Source organism: Bombina bombina, chromosome 6 (genome assembly GCF_027579735.1).
Source record: "Bombina bombina isolate aBomBom1 chromosome 6, aBomBom1.pri, whole genome shotgun sequence".
NCBI classification, from domain to species: Eukaryota; Metazoa; Chordata; class Amphibia; order Anura; family Bombinatoridae; genus Bombina; species Bombina bombina.
In genome coordinates this window covers 118,249,654-118,275,675 of record NC_069504.1, presented here as the reverse complement: position 1 = coordinate 118,275,675, position 26,022 = coordinate 118,249,654, and the positions used below count along the sequence as shown (strand labels likewise).

The following is a 26,022-nucleotide window of genomic DNA, read 5'->3' as shown; positions in this document are numbered from 1 at the left end:
ACAGAAGCATTAGTTATTTTGTTGTGAAGAAACTTATTTCCCAGCAGCAATGCCTGAACCAGCCAAGCCAGCGCCTAAGAAGGGCTCCAAGAAAACTGTAATAAGTATCATTTCATAAAGGGTTAACTCTGTTCAGTTTTGAGAAAACTATTTTCTGAGGCAGGTTTCCTAGCATATTGTGTACTGTAATTAAGTTTGTGATAAGCATTCACTGCTAGGTGATAAGAAGGACTCAATTGTTTTCTTGTGTGTACTTGTTATCTGCGGTGGCTTGTCCAAGGGCTTTGTCTAAATGTGTGATGGGGGATTTTATGCTTCCCCCCCTGGGAGTGCCCTGTGTGCATGTAACCTAAATAAAAAAGCAGGCTGGGCATCCCAGTCCTGAGTTCTTGGTTGTCCCTCAATCGCAGCGTTGACTCGTTTTTGTGGGCAGAAGGGTATCCTAGCTGTACTACAGCTAAGGGGGATTATTCTACATTTGCGAGACTCATATAGAATACTATGGAAAGCAGTTTCTCCCCTCTTCAGCAATAGGAATCCAGGCTACTAAGCGGTCCATCTCTCAGCGAGACTAAGGGTAACCGTAACAGTATCAGCAGTATTTTCTTAGTCAATGCCATTCCTTAGAAAAATATTTTACTGCACATACCTCGTTTGCAGGGGACCCCGCATGCTATTCCCTTTCTGAAGTTACCCCATTCCTCAGAATGTGCGAGAACAGCCAGTTGATCTTAGTTACTTCTGCTAAGATCATAGAAAACGCAGGCAGATTCTTCTTCTAAATACTGCCTGAGAGAAAAACAGCACACTCCGGTGCCATTTAAAATAACAAACTTTTGATTGAAGAAATAATTAAGTATAAAAACTCCACACTCTCACGACCTTCCTATTATGTTGAGAGTTGCAAGAGAATGACTGGATATGACATGTGAGGGGAGGAGCTATATAGCAGCTCTGCTTGGGTGATCCTCTTGCAACTTCCTGTTGGGAAGGGAATATATCCCATAAGTAATGGATGACCCGTGGACTGAATACACTTAACAAGAGAGAGAGAAAAAAAGAGAAAAAAAAAAGAGAGAAAAAAAAAAGAGAGAAAAAAAGAGAGAGAAAAAGAGAGAGAAAAAGAGAGAAAAAAAGAGAGAAAAAAAGAGAGAAAAAAAGAGAAAAAAAGAGAGAAAAAAAGAGAGAAAAAAAGAGAGAAAAAAAGAGAGAAAAAAAGAGAGAAAAAAGAGAGAAAAAAAGAGAGAAAAAAAGAGAGAAAAAAAGAGAGAAAAAAAGAGAGAAAAAAAGAGAGAAAAAAAGAGAGAAAAAAAGAGAGAAAAAAAGAGAGAAAAAAAGAGAGAAAAAAGAGAAAAAAAAAGAGAAAAAAGAGAGAAAAGAGAAAAAAGAGAAAAAAAAGAGAGAGAAAAAAGAAAGAGAAGAAAGAGAGAAAAAAGAAAAAGAGAAAAAAGAGAAAGAGAGAAAAAAGAGAAAGAGAAAAAAAAGAGAGAAGAGAGAGAGAAAAAAGAAAAAGAGAGAGAGAAAAAAGAGAGAGAGAAAAAAGAAAGAGAAAAAAGAGAAAGAGAAGAGAGAGAGAAAAAAAGAGAAAGAGAGAAGAAAGAGAGAGAGAGAAAAGAGAGAAGAAAGAGAGAGAAAGAAAGGAGAAAGAAAGAAAGATATTGATTCATGGGGGGACTTCCGGGCAGCGGCCATGATCGGTCGCACCTCTGCAAGCTGCTCCAGCTTTCTACTCTAATCTTAATAATATCGCTATCTATAGGAAGCATCTACAACAGAAGTTGATATGAAAGTATCCTACAAATGATAAGCTACCTAATGAGACTACTCTTAACAAGATCGCTGCTAGCTTCAGAGCCCGGAGCTACTTCTACATTGTGGCCTCTACCATCAGCCATGTGAATTACCCCCCGGCAGGACGCTGTTTGGCTCTTGTCGTTAGGCAGCACAGTAAGTGCAAGTATAACATAGACCAAGTTGACAGCTACCTACATACGCTTTCTGAAGATTCAATATGGAGGGCTTGTTCTTGCTAAATGGCATTAAAGCTCTGCTAGCGGAGCACTTTCACAAAATGGAGGAACACCTAATCACAATCCTACATCCGTACCCAGAGATAAGTGAACTAAATCCCGCTCCCGCTATACGAGATGAGGATCCAGTAGCAGAGGATTGCTCCTCTGTGGGAGAGAGCGGGTCTCTTCTATCTCTACCATCCGAATCAGCTAAACGAACAGACGCAACTACAGCAGCTCCCATGCCAGAGTGTGCGTTTCCGACCCTTGCTCCCAGCGTACCATATGGAACCCAGTTACGGCAAAAGCAACAGCTACCTAGTGTCCAGGAGGAACCCAGCCTGAGTATATCTATGGAACTCGATGCCCCTACACGCCGCCGCTACACTTTGCGCCATTATGCCTCTGGACGCAGCATGGGACACACATTACATGTTCCGCACAAGATCTACATTAATAGTGGAGCCGGGACCAACGGTTATCCCTTCTCACTCTTTGAGTCACACAAATTGCACCGCAAGAGAAGGGCTGGGACCATAGGGGACCTGATGACCCGCAGGAGGAGCTGTACCCTTAGATTCCCATTGATTCACATAATAGGTGTTGGTTGAAGGGCTAGAATTGTTGACGGTGGAGCGGCACTTACAGGATCCTAAGGTTACGCTCATAAACTTTTTCTTTGTGACTTATTGCTCCATTTGTATAACCACCATAGACTTGCCTTATGAAGCCCCCGGGCTGATCATCTTTTGTAACCGCAAGTTGTAATTTATTATTATAGTTAAGTGTGCACACTCAGGGTTTTAAGCGTGTTTGTGATTTCCCTACTGTACTACTTTTAAACATAAGAGCTAGAGCCTGTTACGCTATGCTATTTGCACACCCCTATATAAGATGTTAGTTTGTCGACTATAATGCGTGCATAAACTCTGATACACAGGTCATACTTACCGTATTGTAAACCGTGTTTTTTTATAGAGCACCTATTAATATTGTGTGCATAAACTCTGATACACAGGACATACTTACCGTATCTATGTAGATGGATTGTTAGCAGTGAGATGCAACATGTCACAGTGCTAGCTTCTTGTAAACCGTGTTTTTTTTTTTTATAGAGTACCTATTAATAATGTGTGCATAAACTCTGATACACAGGACATACTTACCGTATCTATGTAGATGGATTGTTAGCAGTGAGATGCAACATGTCACAGTGCTAGCTTCTTGTAAACCGTGTTTTTTTTTTTTTATAGAGTACCTATTAATAATGTGTGCATAAACTCTGATACACAGGACATACTTACTATATCTATGTAGATGGATTGTTAGCAGTGAGATGCAACATGTCACAGTGCTAGTTTTTTATAAACCCCTTGTACCTATTAATGATGCATGTACTATGGCTCCTATAACTAACAGAACACTTCCCTTGGGTAAATAGCAGGTTTGTATTTTCACCGGTATGCTTTCTCTTAAAGGCACTCCTGGAACAACTATTTACTATGTTACTCTCTAGCATAAGAGCTTAATGTGGGGCTTCATTTATTATTATTTTTATTTTTTTTTTACTTATCTTATATTCATGTTGTTTCTGTATTCATGTATATGGCATATGTTGATTGTTACCTATTTCACATTCATAGGCTCTCTTAGGCACATTGGCTAAATGATGTGCTTACCAGTTTGTTTGTTATTGAGTGCATCAACTAATCGCCTTCGCTTAATCCTCTAATGCATTTAGTCTTTTGTTGGCGAGGGGCTATTTGTGGCCAAAAATAATATTTATTGTCTCTTTCTAAAGTGAAGGCTGAGGTGATTGGAGTGGCTGGGCTGTCTGCGGCCGGGACGGTCTGGTATACTCCCTCTCACAGTCCCTAAATGCTTACAGCTTCTACAGGCAAATGCTCACAAGTTTCATATGGCCCAATTGTATGCCAGATAAGTATATCAAACACTCAATAGTATCTACACCCATATTAACACACTGACACATAGTGTAAGTCTAATTACTCTTATTTGCTGACTCTTTGTCCAATATATAAGAGTCCCACTAATTTAATTTAAAATGAAATGATTGAAGTACTAGCTCTGCAAGCTATAAACTTTCAGGAGTGCCTTAATGCCCATATCTGGAAATGATAGTACATAGAAATAGATATCAAGCTATTTAGATATACCATATATTACCAGTATACCATTTAGTGGGAATCCGTAAAGGCAATAACATTGTCCTCCTATAGTTACTAGGTAGCTGAAGGCGCTTATATCACCTTTTTCACCCTTTTCATTTAAAGCAACAGTTCACTACATGTACTCTAAGAAATAAAAACTAAAATGGAAGTTCAACATTTGGGATCCAAGAGTGGTCTCTTCCAACTAGAGGGTTCCTCCTGTAACTTTGCACTCTATATGTTAATAGGAGGTCCAAGAGTGGCTTCAAAGATCAACCAGGAGGTATACAGTTACGATAGGCAAGCATTATATCTATACCCCCATTATATGTTGTCATTATTATATACTGTTTACTCTTGTATGTTTATTACCAGTTAATCTATATGTTTTCTTTTTGATGACATGACATGCTTGTAAGCCTTTCATTGAACTTCAATAAAAATATAATAATAAAAAAAAAAAAAAAAAAAAAAAAAAAAAAAAAAAAAAGATATTGATTCACAGGTCTGTTTTGTTTGGAAATGTTACAGTAGACTGCCTTGTTAATGCCTTTTATCTTGCCCAACTTTTTCTAAATATTTTATGTTAAAGCAATATGAAACCCAAAAATGTTCTTTTGTGATACAAACAGAGCACATCATCATTTTACTGCTATTACCAACATTTGCTTTGCTCCCATGGTATTCTGTGTTAAAGTGATATAAAATGTAGGCACCTGGAGCACTGCATGGCAGGAAATAGTGATGCCATTTAGTACAAAACTGCTGCCATGTGGTGCTCCAGACATGTGCCCACTCCTGGACTTATGTCCCTGCTTTTCAAAATAAGATACCAAGGGAACAAATAAAAATGGATAACAGAAGTAAATTAGAAAGTTTGGGTTTCATATCCCTTTAATTTTGAATACTTACTTTGGGATTTTTGTCTGAAATCTGCTGTTTATGGGGATTCTTCCCCGGTTGTCCAGCTCAATCCCTATTTCTTGCAAACCAAGGTTCTGGGTGTAGGGACGGCGGCCAATGCACACGAGTAAAACATCACACGTTACCACTTCTGCTTTACCCCCGGCAGCTGCTTCAATCCTATAAATAACAAAACTAGATGTAAAAACTTCAATAGCAGCTAGAATTTGTGTATGTGTGTTTTATGTATAAACCATGATGTGAGAGAGAGATCTGTGCGTGTGTGTGCGTTTTATGTATATACCATGATGTGAGAGAGAGATCTGTGTGTGTTTTATGTATAAACCATGATGTGAGAGAGATCTGTGTGTGTGTGTTTTATGTATATACCATGATGTGAGAGATCTGTGTGTGTGTTTTATGTATATACCATGATGTGAGAGATCTGTGTATGTGTGTTTTATGTATATACCATGATGTGAGAGATCTGTGTATGTGTGTTTTATGTATATACCATGATGTGAGAGATCTGTGTGTGTGTGTTTTATGTATATACCATGATGTGAGAGATCTGTGTGTGTGTTTTATGTATATACCATGTGAGAGATGTGTGTATGTGTTTTATGTATATACCATGATGTGAGAGATCTGTGTGTGTGTGTGTGTTTTATGTATATACCATGATGTGAGAGATCTGTGTGTGTGTGTTTTATGTATATACCATGATGTGAGAGATCTGTGTGTGTGTGTGTGTTTTATGTATATACCATGATGTGAGAGATATGTGTATGTGTGTTTTATGTATATACCATGATGTGAGAGATATGTGTGTGTGTGTGTGTGTTTTATGTATATACAATGATGCGAGAGATCTGTGTATGTGTGTTTTTATGTATATACCATGATGTGAGAGATCTGTGTATGTGTGTTTTATGTATATACCATGATGTGAGAGATCTGTGTATGTGTGTTTTATTTATATACCATGATGTGAGAGATCTGTGTATGTGTGTTTTATGTATATACCGTGATGTGAGATCTAGAACAAAGCGTGAAGAAACAGCATATTTTAATAAAATTTTAACAAACAAGGTTGTAAACAATAGCGTGTTTTCTCTTTTAAACTCTATAGTAAAAAGCAGGCTTTAAAACAAGGAGTCTTAGGAGGTTTCTATGCATTTTTAGAACCTTTTATATATGTGCCTAAAAACTCCAAGTGTTTTTTTATTTATATATTTTTATGGGGGGGGATTTTAAATTAAAAGGGAGCTAAGATTGATAGTTTTATTTAATCTCCCATCCAAGAACTGTATTATTGTGTACAGCCGAGTCTCATTGACCAATATATTTTGAAACATTGTATGGTAGTTGGTAAAAAAGGAAGATTTTTTGAGTATGATGTAAAATGAACAGTGTTAAAAAAACATATTGCTATAAAATAAGGTTTTTTAATTTTTAACATTTCAAACTCTTAAAGGGACACTGAACACAAATTTTTTTCTTTTGTGATTCAGATAGAGCAGAGCTTTCCAAACTTTTCATGTCGGTGACACACTTTTTAGACCTACGTCATTTCGCGACACAGTAATTTAGTTGCACTGGCAAACAGGAGGTTAAACTAACTTGTTTTAAGAGATACAGACACATAAATGATATAATAACGAAATGCATTTACAAGTAACAATATGTAAGTATGTGCAAGAATTAAAAACATAATTTATGCTTACCTGATAAATTTATTTCTCTTGTAGTGTATCCAGTCCACGGATCATCCATTACTTATGGGATATTAACTCCTCCCCAACAGGAAGTGCAAGAGGATTCACCCAGCAGAGCTGCTATATAGCTCCTCCCCTAACTGCCATTACCAGTCATTCGACCGAAAACATGCAGAGAAAGGAAAACCATAGGGTACAGTGGTGACTGTAGTTTAATGGAAAAATTACCTGCCCTAAAGTGACAGGGCGGGCCGTGGACTGGATACACTACAAGAGAAATAAATTTATCAGGTAAGCATAAATTATGTTTTCTCTTGTTAAGTGTATCCAGTCCACGGATCATCCATTACTTATGGGATACCAATACCAAAGCTAAAGTACACGGATGACGGGAGGGACAGGCAGGCTCTTTATACGGAAGGAACCACTGCCTGAAGAACCTTTCTCCCAAAAACAGCCTCCGAAGAAGCAAAAGTGTCAAATCTGTAAAATTTGGAAAAAGTATGAAGAGAAGACCAAGTTGCAGCCTTGCAAATCTGTTCAACAGAAGCCTCATTCTTAAAGGCCCAAGTGGAAGCCACAGCTCTATTAGAATGTGCTGTAATTCTTTCAGGAGGCTGCTGTCCAGCAGTCTCATAGGCTAACCGTATTATGCTACGAAGCCAAAAGGAGAGAGAGAGGTAGCCGAAGCTTTTTGACCTCTCCTCTGACCAGAATAAACGACAAACAGGGAAGACGTTTGTCGAAAATCCTTAGTTGCCTGTAGATAAAATTTCAGGGCACGGACTACATCTAGATTGTGTAGCAGACGTTCCTTTTTCGAAGAAGGATTAGGACACAAAGATGTAACCACAATCTCTTGATTGATATTCCTGTTAGTGACCACCTTAGGTAGGAACCCAGGTTTAGTACGCAGAACTACCTTGTCTGAATGAAAAATCAGATAAGGAGAATCACAATGTAAGGCAGATAACTCAGAGACTCTTCGAGCCGAGGAAATCGCCATTAAAAACAGAACTTTCCAAGATAACAACTTGATATCAATGGAATGAAGGGGTTCAAACGGAACCCCCTGTAAAACATTAAGAACTAAGTTCAAACTCCATGGTGGAGCAACAGTTTTAAACACAGGCTTGATCCTAGCTAAAGCCTGACAAAAAGCTTGAACGTCCGGAACTTCTGACAGACGTTTGTGTAAAAGAATGGACAGAGCTGAAATCTGTCCCTTTAAGGAACTAGCGGATAAACCCTTTTCTAAACCTTCTTGTAGAAAAGACAATATCCTCGGAATCCTAACCTTACTCCATGAGTAACTCTTGGATTCGCACCAATATAAGTATTTGCGCCATATCTTATGGTAAATCTTTCTGGTAACAGGCTTCCTAGCCTGTATTAAGGTATCAATAACTGACTCAGAAAAACCACGTTTTGATAAAATCAAGCGTTCAATTTCCAAGCAGTCAGCTTCAGAGAAATTAGATTTTGATGTTTGAAGGGACCCTGGATCAGAAGGTCCTGTTTCAGAGGTAGCGACCAAGGTGGACAGGATGACATGTCCACTAGATCTGCATACCAAGTCCTGCGTGGCCATGCAGGCGTTATTAGAATCACTGATGCTCTCTCCTGTTTGATTCTGGCAATCAATCGAGGAAGCATCGGGAAGGGTGGAAACACATAAGCCATCCCGAAGGTCCAAGGTGCTGTCAAAGCATCTATCAGAACCGCTCCCGGATCCCTGGATCTGGACCCGTAACGAGGAAGCTTGGCGTTCTGTCGAGACGCCATGAGATCTATCTCTGGTTTGCCCCAACGTCGAAGTATTTGGGCAAAGACCTCCGGATGAAGTTCCCACTCCCCCGGATGAAAAGTCTGGCGACTCAAGAAATCCGCCTCCCAGTTCTCCACTCCCGGGATGTGGATTGCTGACAGGTGGCAAGAGTGAGACTCTGCCCAGCGAATTATCTTTGATACTTCCATCATTGCTAGGGAGCTTCTTGTCCCTCCCTGATGGTTGATGTAAGCTACAGTCGTGATGTTGTCCGACTGAAACCTGATGAACCCCCGAGTTGTTAACTGGGGCCAAGCCAGAAGGGCATTGAGAACTGCTCTCAATTCCAGAATGTTTATTGGTAGGAGACTCTCCTCCTGATTCCATTGTCCCTGAGCCTTCAGAGAATTCCAGACAGCACCCCAACCTAGTAGGCGGGCGTCTGTTGTTAAAATTGTCCAGTCAGGCCTGCTGAATGGCATCCCCCTGGACAGATGTGGCCGAGAAAGCCACCATAGAAGAGAATTTCTGGTCTCTTGATCCAGATTCAGAGTAGGGGACAAGTCTGAGTAATCCCCATTCCACTGACTTAGCATGCACAATTGCAGCGGTCTGAGATGTAGACGTGCAAAGGGTACTATGTCCATTGCTGCTACCATTAAGCCGATCACCTCCATGCATTGAGCTACTGACGGGTGTTGAATGGAATGAAGGACACGGCATGCATTTTGAAGCTTTGTTAACCTGTCTTCTGTCAGGTAAATCTTCATTTCTACAGAATCTATAAGAGTCCCCAAGAAGGGAACTCTTGTGAGTGGAAAGAGAGAACTCTTCTTTTCGTTCACCTTCCATCCATGCGACCTTAGAAATACCAGTACTAACTCTGTATGAGACTTGGCAGTTTGAAAGCTTGAAGCTTGTATCAGAATGTCGTCTAGGTACGGAGCTACCGCAATTCCTCGCGGTCTTAGTACCGCCCGAAGAGCACACAGAACCTTTGTGAAGATTCTCGGAGCCGTAGCCAATCCGAATGGAAGAGCTACAAACTGGTAATGCCTGTCTAGAAAGGCAAACCTTAGATACCGGTAATGATCTTTGTGAATCGGTATGTGAAGGTAAGCATCCTTTAAATCCACTGTGGTCATGTACTGACCCTTTTGGATCATGGGTAAAATTGTCCGAATAGTTTCCATTTTGAACGGTGGAACTCTTAGGAATTTGTTTAGGATCTTTAAATCCAAGATTGGCCTGAAAGTTCCCTCTTTTTTGGGAACCACAGATTTGAGTAAAACCCTTGTCCTTGTTCCGACCGCGGAACCGGATGGATCACTCCCATTAATAAAAGATCTTGTACTCAGCGTAGAAACGCCTCTTTCTTTATTTGGTTTGTTGACAACCTTGACAGATGAAATCTCCCTCTTGGGGGAGAGAATTTGAAGTCTAGAAGGTATCCCTGAGATATGATCTCTAACGCCCAGGGATCCTGGACATCTCTTGCCCAAGCCTGGGCGAAGAGAGAAAGTCTGCCCCCCACTAGATCCGTTCCCGGATCGGGGGCCCTCGATTCATGCTGTCTTAGGGGCAGCAGCAGGTTTCCTGGCCTGCTTGCCCTTGTTCCAGGACTGGTTAGGTCTCCAGCCTTGTCTGTAGCGAGCAACAGCTCCTTCCTGTTTTGGTGCAGAGGAAGTTGATGCTGCTCCTGCTTTGAAATTACGAAAGGAATGAAAATTAGACTGTCTAGCCTTAGGTTTGGCTCTGTCTTGAGGCAGGGCATGGCCTTTACCTCCTGTAATGTCAGCGATAATTTCTTTCAACCCGGGCCCGAATAAGGTCTGCCCTTTGAAAGGTATATTAAGCAATTTAGATTTAGAAGTAACATCAGCTGACCAGGATTTTAGCCACAGTGCTCTGCATGCCTGAATGGCGAATCCGGAATTCATAGCCGTAAGTTTAGTTAAATGTACTACGGCATCTGAAATAAATGAGTTAGCTAACTTAAGGGCTTTAAGCTTGTGTGTAATCTCATCTAATGGAGCTGATTCAAGTGTCTCTTCCAGAGACTCAAACCAAAATGCTGCTGCAGCCGTGACAGGCGCAATGCATGCAAGAGGTTGCAATATAAAACCTTGTTGAACAAACATTTTCTTAAGGTAACCCTCTAACTTTTTATCCATTGGATCTGAAAAGGCACAGCTATCCTCCACCGGGATAGTGGTACGCTTAGCTAAAGTAGAAACTGCTCCCTCCACCTTAGGGACCGTTTGCCATAAGTCCCGTGTGGTGGCGTCTATTGGAAACATCTTTCTAAATATCGGAGGGGGTGAGAACGGCACACCGGGTCTATCCCACTCCTTAGTAACAATTTCAGTAAGTCTCTTAGGTATAGGAAAAACGTCAGTACTCGCCGGTACCGCAAAATATTTATCCAACCTACACATTTTCTCTGGTATTGCAACTGTGTTACAATCATTCAGAGCCGCTATCACCTCCCCTAGTAATACACGGAGGTTTTCCAGCTTAAATTTAAAATTTGAAATATCTGAATCCAGTTTGTTTGGATCAGAACCGTCACCTTGCAGAATGAAGCTCTCCGTCCTCATGTTCTGCAAATAGTGCCCAAAACATAGTGCCCAAAAAATAGTGCCCAAAACATTTTTTCACCCAGTACCTCAGAAAATTAATCGATTTTACATGCCAGCAAAAAACGTTTAACATTAATAAATTGAGTGTTATTAAAAAGCCTGTTGCTAGTCCCTGCAAATTAGGCTAAAGTTTTATGCATACAGTATAATTCCAGTGAAGTGCCATTCCCCAGAATACTGAAGTGTAAAATATACATACATGACAGCCTGATACCAGTTGCTGCTACTGCATTTAAGGCTGAGTTTACATTATATCGGTATGGCAGAATTTTCTCATCAATTCCATTGTCAGAAAATAATAAGCTGCTACATACCTCTTTGCAGATTAATCTGCCCGCTGTCCCCTGATCTGAAGTTTACCTCTCCTCAGATGGCCGAGAAACAGCAATATGATCTTAACTACTCCGGCTAAAATCATAGAAAAACTCAGGTAGATTCTTCTTCAAATTCTACCAGAGAAGGAATAACACACTCCGGTGCTATTATAAAATAACAAACTTTTGATTGAAGGTATGAAACTAAGTATAATCACCACAGTCCTCTCACACATCCTATCTATTCGTTGGTTGCAAGAGAATGACTGGTAATGGCAGTTAGGGGAGGAGCTATATAGCAGCTCTGCTGGGTGAATCCTCTTGCACTTCCTGTTGGGGAGGAGTTAATATCCCATAAGTAATGGATGATCCGTGGACTGGATACACTTAACAAGAGAAAAATAGTTTAACAACACCAATAGCTACTTACTATTTTAATGGGATGTATGAGGTTGACGGGATGAACACAGTTTATGAATATTTGGTGGAATATTAGACACTCGCATTTTTAAGCTTCCCCTTCCTATCCATATATCAAGAGCAGGAACAGCAATGCACTACTGGGAGCTAGTTGCAAAAAAACCCCACTGACTTCAGCTCAGCGTTTAAGCTGCCGCCCTTAGAGCTCGGTGACTGCTGTCCCACTCACTGACTACACATGCAGTCACAAATTAAATTTAAAAAAAATTGTGCTGAAGCAGGGACACACCTACACACTGCTGCCGACACACTAGTGTGTCCCGACACACAGTTTGGAAAGCACTGAGATAGAGCATGCAATTTTAAGCAACTTTCTATTATCCTATTATCAATTTTTCTTCGTTCTCTTGCTATCATTATTTGAAAAAGAAGGCATTCATGCTTTTTTCTTGGTTCAGGACTCTGGAAAGCACTTTTTTATTGGCAGATGAATTTATCCACCAATCAGCAAAGACAACCCAGGTTGTTCACCAAAAATGGGCCGGCATCTAAAATTGCATTCTTACATTTCAAATAAAGATACCAAGAGAATAAAGACAATTTGATAATAGGAGTAAATTAGAAAGTTGCTTAAAATTACAAGCTCTATATGAATCATGAATGAAAAAAAAATTGGGTTCAGTGTCCCTTTAATTCCTTTATACGATAAGTTTAGTATAACTATATATTTTATCATATATAGATTTTAACTTAATATCGTTTTTATTATATTTTGTTCACATATTTTATATATTATCAGTTAAATGTGTCATGAAAATATAAATGTGTTAATTTAAAAGCGTTATATACATATTTTTATATGAATCATTATTTATTCTTAGCTTGAATATCATTGGGATTCCAATTTACGTTTAGGTTGTAATAATTCACATATTCAATGTATATTACTTAGGTAGAATTTGTCCATTCATAATAGCAACAATAATTCTCTTGACACCCGCTGAGCTGTAAAAAAGTTTTTGGGTGCAGGAGAATATTTCCCTATTGATCACTATTATATATTAACGTCTACGCTTATTTTTTAAGAATTCTACAGAAACGGTTGGTTTTAAATAACATTCGCCTAGATTACGAGTTTTGTCGGTAATGCTGTGCGGTGCTACACCGCTCACCTACAGACAACGCTGGTATTACAGGTTTTTACAAACCCGGCGTTGGCCGCAAAAAAGTGAGCGTAGAGCTAAATTTAGCTCCACATCTCACCTCAATACCAGCGCTGCTGACAGTAACGGTGAGCTGGCTAAACGTGCTCGTGCACGATTTCCCGATAGGAATCAATGGGGGAGAGCCGGCTGAGAAAAAGTCTAACACCTGCAAAAAAGCAGCGTAAAGCTCCTAACACAGCCCATTGATTCCTATGAGGAAATAAAAGTTATGTCTACACCATGAACCCGAGACTAAACACCCCTAATCTTACACTTATTAACCCCCTAATCTGCCGCCCCCGACATCGCCGCCACCTACATTATATTTATTAACCCCTAGTCTGCCGCCCACGTCGCCGCCACTATATTAAAGTTATTAACCCCTAAATCTAAGCCTAACACCCCCCTAACAAATATAATTTAAATAAATCTAAATAAAATAATCATTAACTAAATTATTCCTATTTAAAACTAAATACTTACCTATAAAATAAACCCTAAGCTAGCTACAATATAACTGTTACATTGTATCAAGCTTAGGGTTTATTTTTATTTTACAGGCAACTTTGTATTTATTTTAACTAGGTACAATAGTTATGAAATAGTTATTAACTATTTAATAGCTACCTAGTTAAAATAAATTCAAATTTACCTGTAAAATATATCCTAACCTGTTACAATTACACGTAACACTACACTATACCCCCCCAACATTAAAACCCACCACCCACACACCCAACCCTACTCTAAAACCCACCCAATACCCCCTTAATAAAACCTAACACTAACCCCTTGAAGATCACCCTACCTTGAGAAGTCTTCACCCAGCCGGGCCGAAGTCTTCATCTAAGCCGGCCAGAAGAGGTACTTCTCTTCTTCATCCAGGCGGCATGCAATCAGCCAATAGAATGCCAGCTCAATCCTATTGGCTGATTGCATCAGCCAATAGGATTTTTTTCTACCTTAATTCCGATTGGCTGATAGAATTCTATCAGCCAATCGGAATTTAAGGGACGCCATCTTGGATGACGTCATTTAAAGGAACCTTCATTCTTCAGCGCGTCAGATGTCTTGAAGATAGAGACGCTCCGAATGGATGAAGATAGAAGATGCCGTCTGGATGACCTCTTCTGGCCGGCTTGGATGAAAACTTCTGCCCGTCTGGAGGACCACGGCCCGGCTGGGTGAAGACTTCTCAAGGTAGGGTGATCTTCAAGGGGTTAGTGATAGGTTTTATTAAGGGGGTATTGGGTGGGTTTTAGAGTAGGGTTGGGTGTGTGGGTAGTGGGTTTTAATGTTGGGGGGGGGGGGGGTATTGTACTTTTTTTTTTTTTTTTTAACAGGTAAAAGAGCTGATTACTTTGGGGCAATGCCCCAATGTAATTAATTTAATTATAGTGTAGTGTTAGGTGTAATTGTAACTTAGGTTAGGATTTATTTTACAGGTAAAATTTGAATTTATTTTAACTAGGTAGCTATTAAATAGTTAATAACTATTTAATAACTATTGTACCTAGATAAAATAAATACATAGTTGCCTGTAAAATAAAAATAAACCCTAAGCATTTAGTTTTAAATAAGAATAATTTAGTGAATTGTAGTAATTTTATTTAGATGTATTTAAATTATATTTAAGTTAGGGGGTGTTAGGGTTAGACTTAGATTTAGGTGTTAATACATTTAATATAGTTGCGGTGACGTTGGGGCGGCAGATTAGGGGTTAATAAATGTAGGTAGGTGTCGGCAATGTTAGGGATGGCAGATTAGGGGTTAATAAAATGTGACTAGTGTTTGCGATGCGGGAGTGTGGGCGGTTTAGGGGTTAATATATTTTTATAGTGGTGGCGATGTCCGGTTCGGCAGATTAGGGGTTAAAAATATTTTTTTTGCGATGAGGGGGGGGGGGGGGGGGGGGCTCGGTTTAGGAGTTAATATGTAGTTTATGGGTGTTAGTGTACTTTTTAGCAATTTAAGAGTTTTATACTACGGCGTTAGCCCATAAAACTTTTAACTACTGACTTTTAAATGGGGTATCAGTCTTGACAGGAGAGGCTGTACCGCTCAGTTTTGGAAGACTCGTAATACCGGCGTTATGCAAGTCCCATTGAAAAAAATAGGATACGCAATTGACGTATGTGGATTTGCGGTATTTTCGAGTCTGACCAAAAAAGTTAACTGCTTTTTTAGGCTAACGCAAGACTCGTAATCTAGGTGATCGTTTTTAGCCTTGGTGGGAATATCAATTTCTTAATATACTATAATAATGTTAACAATATAGCTTCAATGTTTTTTTAAAAAACTAACCGTTTTTAAATTTTCAACCGGATTATAAATGGCATAGTATTGTTTTTGCCAATAGCATGTTCAGTATATTGTGAATCACTCTGTCATCATGTTGTATCATGTTTCTAACATCGGATTGGGCATTTGAAACCCAATCAGAACTTTCCTTTGAGCCATACCTCCACATCCTTTTTAGGGCTTTAAAAAACACATACTCTTGAAAAAGTTCCAATGGAATGAAACGTACGTTGAGTTAACAGTTTTTAGACATAATCTCCTGTGAAGCTTTGTTAACTAGCAGTGTGTTGCAGCAACAATATAGCTAAGGGGTTTATATGTTTTATGTATTTTATACTTGACTAGCTTACATTGTATTAAAATTGCATTGCCATACGGCTAGGCAAGGTGTGTTCTCAATTTACCTGCTGTAGCCGGCTTGCTAATATATACAAAGCTAGTGCTTGTTTTAAACATTAATAAAAAGCTTATAACCACAGAAGGTGTTCTCTTCATTGGACGCTGCTCAAGGATACTTTACCTATGTGCTTATTTTCACCTATCATCTTGTGAGTAGTTTGTAAAAAATACATGGGGCTTACCAAGTGTTTAATCTACAATTAGATCTCTGTTTGCGCTCTCTCTCATCCCCTTCCAACAAAACAAAAAAAATAAAGTTATGCAAGAAGTTGCGCTTTTTTGCTTTTTATTATAGTTTGATCAGCCAAAGCTGACGAAAGGGCTATTTACTAAACATGGTGGTACTTTAAAAATTGAATGTATTATTATTATTACTAGTAGAAGTATTAATAATTTTACTTTCTGTATACATCTTCAGATCACAGCATGATACTTACGAAACATCAATATTCCCATCTGACCTCTTTGTGGCACCAGTGACCTTTGTGTTCAGTTTGAACTTAAGACCCTGTTTTTGAAGTATACGCTGGAAATTTTTTGAGATCTCCATATCAATGCCCATACCACCAACATGTCCCAAAAACTCAACTGCTGTAACATCTGCTCCCAACCGCTGCCATACAGAGCCCTGCAAATCAGAAGCATTTATTTGTACTGTAGACACACCAAAGTGTTTAAATGCCCTGTAAAAAACCCCTCTAATTTGTGCAATTCCATAAACAAGCAATTCTCTATAAAAAAAGATTGTAATTCTCTGTCAATTTATGATTTTTACCTATATAACCATTATCAAAGCCCAGGAGCAAGTAAACTAACATTTTCTTCTAGCCAATAACTCTTTGGATTATTTCATATAAATCTAAGAAGAAAAAAATTGTGGTAAATATACCCACGCACATAAATATATAAAATCATGCATTGTGGGCATTTTTATTATATGATAAAGCAAATTAAACACTGCCAGGTAAAGAACATAGTAGCCAGAACGTGTTTTTATTGAAAAACAAGCATGATGTAAATATTTAAAATGCAATTACCAGTTCTACACCAATTACGCCAGCACCAATAACCACCATCTTCTCAGGCACTTTCTTCAGAGACAATGCACCAGTGGATGAAACAATGGTATCTTCATCAATCTACAATAGATTTACATTAGGTGAGATTCAGAATTGTCATAAGACTAAAAGAATGGAGTTATCAAAGTGAAACCTGCTAAGTGAAGGAATATTCTAGTGGGAGCTGAAATCAGCAGAGCATTTTAGTTTCCACTGTAACCACTTTCCCGATATAGTTCTAAAACTAAAGGCTTCTAGTTAAAGAAGCAGTCTACTACAATTTTTTTATCATTTAAAAAGCTAGATAATCCCTTTATTACCCATTCCCCAGTTTTGCACAACCAACACTGTTATATTAATACACTTTTTACCTCTGTGATTACTTTGTATCTAAAGCCTCTACAGACTGTGCCTTATCTCAGTGCTATTTACAGACTTGCATTTTAGCCAATTAGTGCTGACTCATGAATAACTCCACTGGAGTGAGCACAATGTTATCTATATGGCACACATGAACTAGCAGTGTCTTGCTGTGAAAAACTATACAAAATGCAATGAGATAAAAAGGCAGTTTGTAGTGGCTTAAACAGGCAGATATATAGAGGTTTAAAGGTTATAAAGTAAATTATTATAACAATGTTGGTTATACAAAGCTGGTCAATGGGTAGTAAAGGTGTTATCTATCTTTAAAAAAAAAAAATAAACATTTTGGAGCAGACTTTAAAATGCCTCAGTGAAAGCTTTTAGTGTGTATGTGACCTGCAGAACATTGGTTGTGTGAACCCACAATGATCTGATTTGCATAAGTAAAAAGAAAAATTGACAAATTTTAGTGGCAATACAGGGGAGGGCTAAACAGTGGTACCTCAATTCCTGGGAACGGAGCAACTTCAGAGCCTGTAGCAATGAGAATGTTCTTCGTGTTGATAACTTCAGTGCTACCATCGGCTTTAGTTGCCGTCACTTGGTTCTTGCCTGTGATCTTTCCAGAACCTTGAACATGAACTACCTGTGAGGTAGGGAATGTTGTCAGTATCTTAATATACAGTGAAGCTAAAACATCTCTAAATGTACCAGTGTTTTGTCAAAGTAGTAGCACGCATTTTCTGAATGCAGAGAAGACTGAGGGTACTCAAACACCTCACATTGCCTTAAAAGGACAGTTAACCCTTGGAGGTTTTATATAAAAATGTTAAGCTAATTGTAATGAAACAAGTTTGCAACATACTTTACATTATTATTATTATACATTGTTAGCCCCCTTCATGTAATTTAGCTCTGAAAACCAACCAATTTCTAATTCTCAGAACTTGAAATGCACTCTGCTGACGCCTCAAGGCTAACTCTGCTACATATATCTCCCTTTCTGGCTTTATTAGATGAAAACTGCAAAACAATGCATTTTTATACTAACTTTACAACAGTGACTAACCTAGTTGTCTGTGGAATAAAGCCCTAATTGTCTTCTCCAAATAAAGCAAATGCTGGGTGGAGTTTGCTTACTGAAAAATTATTGCATTAAAAAAAGGATGTTCCTTTAAAAAAAATAAAAAAAAAAAATATATAATAATAATAATAATAATAATAATAATAATAATAGATTAGACTTGGGTGATATGGTAACTATCAACAGAAAAAAGTCGTACTTGCAAGGTGTTTACTGTCCCTTTAAGCTAAAAGTAATCACTTTGGGTGAACAAAAAAATCAATTACTTTAAATCCGATTTTTTTATTTAAATCAGACTTTTTAATTAAAGGGACAGTCTAGTCAAAATTAAACTCATGATTCAGATAGGGCATGCAATTTTAAAATAACTTTCCAATTTGCTTTTATCATCAAATTTGCTTTGCTCTTTTGGTATTCTTTGTTGAAAGGTAAACCTAGGTATACTCATATGCCAATTTATAAGCCCTTGAAGGCTGCCTCTTGTCTCAGTGCATTTTGACAGTTTTTCACAGCTAGACATCGCTAGTTCATGTATGCCACACAGATGACATTGCGCTCACTTCCTGAAGTTATTTAGGAGTCAGCACTGATTGGCTAAAATGCATGTCTGTCAAAAGAACTGAAATAAGGGGGAAGTCTGCAGAAGCTAAGATACAAAGGTAATCACAGAGGTAAAATGTGTATAAATATAACTGTTGGTTATGTAAAACTGGGGAATGAGTAATAAAGGGATTATCTATCTTTTTAAACAATACAAATTCTGGAGAAGACTGTCCCTTCAAAAACACAATTTATGCTTACCCGATAAATTTATTTCTCTTGTGGTGTATCCAGTCCACGGATCATCCATTACTTGTGGGATATTCTCATTCCCAACAGGAAGTTGCAAGAGGACACCCACAGCAGAGCTGTAATATAGCTCCTCCCCTAACTGTCATAGCCAGACATTCTACCGAAAACAAGCCGAGAAAGGAGGAACCATAGGGTGCAGTGGTTACTGTAGTTTAAATTTAAAAATTACCTGCCTTAAAATGACAGGGCGGGCCGTGGACTGGATACACCACAAGCGAAATAAATTTATCAGGTAAGCATAAATTGTGTTTTGTCTTGTAAGGTGTATCCAGTCCACGGATCATCCATTACTTGTGGGATACCAATACCAAAGCTAAAGTACACGGATGAAGGGAGGGACAAGGCAGGAACCACTGCCCGTAAAACCTCTCTCCCAAATATAGCCTCCGAAGAAGCAAAAGTATCAAATTTGTAAAATTTTGAAAAAATATGAAGCGAAGACCAAGTCGTCGCCTTGCAAATCTGATCAAAAGAAGCCTCATTTTTAAAGGCCCAAGTGGAAGCCACAGCTCTAGTGGAATGAGCTGTAATCCTTTCAGGAGGCTGCTGTCCAGCAGTCTCATAGGCTAAGCGGATTAAGCTTCTTAGTCAAAAAGAAAAAGAGGTTGCTGAAGCCTTTTGAGCTCTCCTCTGTCCAGAGTAGACAACAAACAAAGCAGATGTTTGACGAAAATCTTTAGTAGCTTGTAAGTAAAACTTTAAAGCACAGACCACGTCCAGATTGTGTAACACAAGGATGGAACAACAATCTCTTGATTGATATTCTTGTTAGATACCACCTTAGGTAAGAACCCAGGTTTGGTACGCAGGACTACCTTATCCGTATGAAAAATCAGATAAGGAGAATCACATTGTAAGGCAGATAGCTCAGAGACTCTACGAGCCGAGGAAATAGCTACCAAAAAAAGAACTTTCCAAGATAAAAGCTTGATATCTATGGAATGAAGAGGTTCAAACGGAACTCCTTGAAGAACCTTAAGAACCAAGTTTAAGCTCCATGGTGGAGCAACAGGTTTAAACACAGGCTTGATTCTAACTAAAGCCTGACAAAATGCCTGAACGTCTGGAACATCTGCCAGACGCTTAACTAGCTGACAATCCTTTTTCCAAACCTTCTTGGAGAAAAGATAAAATCCTAGGAATCCTGACCTTACTCCATGAGTAACCCTTGGATTCACACCAATAAAAGATATCTACGCCATACCTTATGGTAAATTTTCCTGGTGACAGGCTTTCGTGCCTGTCTTAAGGTATCAATAACTGACTCGGAAAAGCCACGCTTTGATAAAATCAAGCGTTCAATCTCCAGGCAGTCAGCCTCAGAGAAATTAGATTTGGATGGTTGAAAGGACCCTGAAGTAGAAGGTCCTGTTTCAGAGGCAGAGACCATGGTGGAAAGGATGACATGTCCACTAGATCTGCATACCAGGTCCTGCGTGGCCACGCAGGTGCTATCAGAATCACCGATGCTCTCTCTGGCTTGATCTTGGCAATCAGTCGAGGGAGCAGAGGAAACGGTGGAAACACATAAGCCAGGTTGAAAGACCAGGGCGCTGCTAGAGCATCTATCAGTTTTGCCTTGGGATCCCTGGACCTGGATCCGTAACACAGAAGCTTGGCGTTCTGGCGAGACGCCATGAGATCCAGTTCTGGTTTGCCCCAACGATGAATCAGTTGTGCAAATACCTCCGGATGGAGTTCCCACTCTCCCGGATGAAAAGTCTGACGACTTAGAAAATCCGCCTCCCAGTGCTCTACACCTGGGATATGGATAGCTGATAGGTGGCAAGAGTGAATCTCTGCCCAGCTAATTATTTTTGAAACTTCTAACATCTCTAGGGAACTTCTCGTTCCCCCTTGATGGTTGATGTAAGCTACAATCGTGATGTTGTCCGACTGAAATCTGATGTACCTCAGAGTTGCTAACTGAGACCAAGCCTGAAGAGCCTTGAATATCGCTCTTAGTTCCAGAATATTTAATGGAAGGAGAGACTCCTCCTGAGTCCACGATCCCTGAGCCTTCAGGGAGTTCCAGACTGCACCCCAACCTAGAAGGCTGGCATCTGTCGTAACAATTGTCCAATCTGGCCTGCAAAAGGTCATACCTTTGGACAGATGGACCCGAGATAGCCACCAGAGAAGAGAATCCCTGGTCTCTTGGTCCAGATTCAGTTGAGGGGACAAATCTGTGTAATCCCCGTTCCACTGACTGAGCATGCATAGTTGCAGCGGTCTGAGATGTAAGCGTGCAAACGGCACTATGTCAATTGCCGCTACCATTAAGCCGATTACTTCCATACACTGAACCACCGAAGGGCGCGGAATGGAATGACGAACCCGACAGGAATTTAGAAGCTTTGATAACCTGGACTCCGTCTGATAGATTCTGTAGAAATGAAAATTCACCTGAGTCCCTAGAAAGGAAACTCTTGTGAGTGGGGATAGAGAACTCTTTTCCTCGTTCACTTTCCACCCATGCGACCACAGAAATGCCAGTACTACGTCCGTATGAGATTTGGCAATTTGGAAGTTTGACGCCTGTATCAGGATGTCGTCTAAATAAGGGGCTACTGCTATGCCCCGCGGCCTTAGGACCTTTGTAAAGATTCTTGGGGCTGTAGCTAATCCCAAGGGAAGAGCTACAACTGGTAATGCCTGTCTTGAAAGGCAAACCTGAGAAACCGATGATGATCTTTGTGTATCGGAATGTGAAGATAAGCATCCTTTTGATCCACTGTAGTCATATATTGACCCTCCTGGATCAGTGGTAGGATGGTACGAATAGTTTCCATCTTGAACGACGGAACTTTGAGGAATTTGTTTAAGATCCTTAGATCCAAAATTGGTCTGAAGGTTCCCTCTTTTTTGGGAACCACAAACAGATTTGAGTAAAAACCCTGTCCCTGTTCCTCCTTTGGAACTGGATGGATCACTCCCATAACTAGGAGGTCTCGTACACAGTGTAAGAATGCCTCTCTCTTTATCTGGTGTGCAGATAATTGTGAAAGGTGAAATCTCCCTTTTGGGGGGGAAGCTTTGAAGTCCAGAAGATATCCCTGGGATATAATTTCCAACGCCCAGGGATCCTGAACATCTCTTGCCCACGCCTGGGCGAAGAGTGAAAGTCTGCCCCCTACTAGATCCGTTCCCGGATAGGGGGCTGTTCCTTCATGCCGTCTTAGAGGCAGCAGCAGGCTTTTTTACCTGCTTACCTTTTTTCCAGGTCAGGTTTGGTCTCCAGACCGTCTTGGATTGAGCAAAAGTTCCCTCTTGTTTATTATTAGAGGAAGTTGATGCCGCACCTGCCTTGAAGTTTTGAAAGGCACGAAAATTAGACTGTTTGGCCCTAGATTTGGACCTGTCCTGAGGAAGGGCATGACCTTTTCCTCCAGTGATATCTGCAATAATCTCCTTCAACCAGGCCCGAATAGGGTCTGCCCCTTGAAGGGAATGTTAAGTAGCTTAGATTTTGAAGTCACGTCAGCTGACCATGATCTAAGCCATAGCGCTCTGCGCACCTGTATAGCAAAACCAGAATTCTTAGCCGTTAGTTTAGTCAAATGAACAATGGCATCAGAATAAAAGAATTGGCTAGCTTAAGTGCTCTAAGTTTGCCAAGTATGTCATCCAATGGAGTCGCTACCTGTAAAGCCTCTTCCAGAGACTCAAACCAGTACGCCGCAGCAGCAGTGACAGGGGCAATGCATCCAAGGGGCTGTAGGATAAAACCTTGTTGAATAAATATTTTCTTAAGGTAACCTCTAATTATTTATCCATTGGATCTAAAAAAAAAAAAAAAAAAAAAGCTTGGAAAACACTTTAAATCAAGTTAACAAGCAAATATAAAAAACGGTACTGTGCCTTTAAGAGAAACAAATTTTGTCAGAATTTGAAAAACAGTGAAAAAATGCAGTAAATCAAACAAAATTTTTACAGTGTGTATAATAGGCTAACAGAGCATTGCACCCACTTGCAAATGGATGATTAACCCCTTAGTTCAAAAAACGGATCAAAAAAACGAAATGGACGTTTTTTAACAGTCACAACCAACTGCCACAGGAAGCTGTGGCCCTACCTTCCCCAATAAACGACTTTGGAAAGCCTTTGGGCCCTTTAGAGATGTCCTATAGCATTCAGAGGGCCTTTGAGGGAAGCTGGATGTCACAGTTTGTAATTTTAACTGCACCAACTGTAACTTTTATACTACAACAGTGGAAATTGTTTCTAGTCAAAATTTAAGCCAGCCATGTGGAAAAAACTAGGCCCCAATAAAGTTTTATCACCAAAGCATATATAAAAACGATTAAACATGCCAGCAAACATTTTATATTGCAATATCATAAGGGTATTACTCCTGGGAGTAAGCATGATACCAGTCGTTATTAAATCACTGTATTCAGGCTTAATTTACATTAATCCGGTATCAGCAGTATTTTCTAGTGTTTTCCATCTCTAGAAAAAATTATAACTGCACATACCTGATAGCAGAATAAACTGCACGCCATTCTCTCGCTGAAGTTTTACCTCATCTGTGTAATCCCCTCAGACATATGTGAGAACAGCAATGGATCTTAGTTACAACCTGCTAAGATCATAGAAACCTCAGGCAGATTCTTCTTCTATTTACTGCCTGAGATAAAATAGCACAACTCCGGTACTATTTAAAAATAACAAACTTTTGATTGAAGAAAATAAACTAGCTATATTTAACCACTCTCTCCTACAACGTCCTTGCTTGTTGAGAGTTGCAAGAGAATGACTGGGTATGACAGTTGGGGGAGGAGCTATATTACAGCTCTGCTGTGGGTGTCCTCTTGCAACTTCCTGTTGGGAATGAGAATATCCCACAAGTAATGGATGATCCGTGGACTGGATACACCTTACAAGAGAAAAGGATTTTGAGATTAAATGCTTTTTTGATGAAAAATCTATCTACAGAAAAGTTTCTATTTAAGGTACCTTATGATACAAAGGTTATTCACCGCGAATAAGCATTCGTTTTTAATTAGCATGTATATTCATGGCTGCAATGTTTGTTTGGTACATTAAATCCATTAAGGTCATGCTCTCCCAGACGTTTCTGTAAGATTATTTTTTTTATTTTTGCTGTCTAGAAGATATTACATATTCTTGGTTTTATAGTTCCCAAAACTGTGAATTTGTGTCTGCAGAAATAACATTCATCTTCCTCACAGCAAAAATGTCATAAAATGAACAGAGTTGAGAAAAAGACCTTAAAAAGGGACACAAACACAACATTTTGTTATTCATAATAGTGCATAGGATTTTCAGATTTATCAAAACTTACTTCATTATCTTGATATATTTTGTTGAAGGAGAGCAATGTTCTACTGGGAGCCAATGACAAGAGGCATAAATGTGCAGCCACCAATCAGCAGCTAGCTCCCAGTAGTGCATTGCTCCAACCCATGGATACTTTTCAACTATGGATACCAAGAGAACAAAGCAAAGTAGATAAGGAGTAGTAAATTGGGAAGTTATTTAACATTGCATGTTTCATCTGAACCACTTAATTTTGCCTTTACTGTCCCTGTAATGCCATTGCTTCCCTGCAACAAAATCAACTCTTATTACGTTTCAAGAAGCTCAATGAATAGAAGATTGTTTGGAGAGGAATAGATCTGCACAAGGACCTAAGTGCGAGGAGGGCGGGGCAAGCAGTAGAAATTAAATGTAATATATTATTGTTAAATAAATTATTATTTAAATTGTTATTAAGGTAATTATTTTTTCTCCTTCCAATAAAGCACAGCTGAAAAGTGGATCAAATATGAACCCATTAAACTGGAGATAGTTCACCTCCCAATAAGTTCACTCATTTCAGTGATGTATATATTTCTAATGGCATATAACTAAAATCAGTCATTTTCTGATATAACTGGAAAAATTATCTGATAAAGGTTTAATTTTTAGAATAATAACTTATGTAGAAAACCATGATTTTAAATAGAGTCTTACTGCTAGTGATTTAATTCAAAACCACCCTGTCATTTATAAAAGTACAGGCTTATTGATGATAAAGCTTATAAACCTAATGAAGAGATAACATCCAATCACACTAAATATTACAACATTCCCTACATAGTCTCTATGTCTAATAGAAAGAACCCTTGAAGCTAGAAAACATGCATTAGTCTTTCCTTGCAAATTGTAATTTAAAGTTTTTTTGTTTTTTTAAATTAGTGTTTTACTTTCAACTCAATAACATAATTAAAGGATGTACCCGGTAGGTGACTGAACACCTCACAGAAATTAAACTTTTTAAAAACAGAACTTTTAAAAAGGTAAATATACATTTTTTTCTCTGCACCATATAAAATAGAATATATACACATTCATACACACACTTAATACATTGTACTAGATGAAAATCCTGGTTATTGTGCGTCTCCCCGATTATGATCAATTAATGGGTATTTTACAGCAAAAGCAAAATAATGAACATATATGCCAAAGTTGTTTAATGTGGGAATAAAATACAATAAATATCCCTTTAAATTGATTCTGGTGCCATTACACAAAACAAACTTGGGCCTACATTCCACTGCAGTTGTAAAACTTTACTCTTAGCAACAACAAATATCTACTTATACTTTAAAGATTTTTGTCGTTGCTGCCAGGTAGTAAAGTTTACAAGTGGAAAAAAGCATATTTTGACCTTAGGTGACTGTCTCAGTGCTAAACTCACAAAGAAATGTGAGCGTCCTTTTACAAGATAAAAAGCTAAAAAGGCATCTCTTACTCATTCTGGTTATAAAAGAAACAAAATAAATGTTGATGGACAATTACAT

The 26,022-nt window shown here is 39.0% G+C and overlaps 1 protein-coding gene across 1 annotated transcript in view; it reads right to left on the bottom strand.

Moving 5' to 3' along the window:
• The window catches only part of DLD (dihydrolipoamide dehydrogenase), a 56,183-nt gene that overhangs the window by 2,497 nt on the left and 27,664 nt on the right, over positions 1-26,022 (bottom strand). Inside the window, exons 7-10 of the mRNA XM_053716582.1 lie at positions 17,777-17,920; positions 16,891-16,992; positions 16,291-16,481; positions 5,096-5,266 (exon numbers count right to left, since the gene is read on the bottom strand). Coding sequence (XP_053572557.1) covers positions 5,096-5,266; positions 16,291-16,481; positions 16,891-16,992; positions 17,777-17,920 — 608 coding nt within the window. The remainder of the gene's footprint in view (positions 1-5,095; positions 5,267-16,290; positions 16,482-16,890; positions 16,993-17,776; positions 17,921-26,022) is intronic.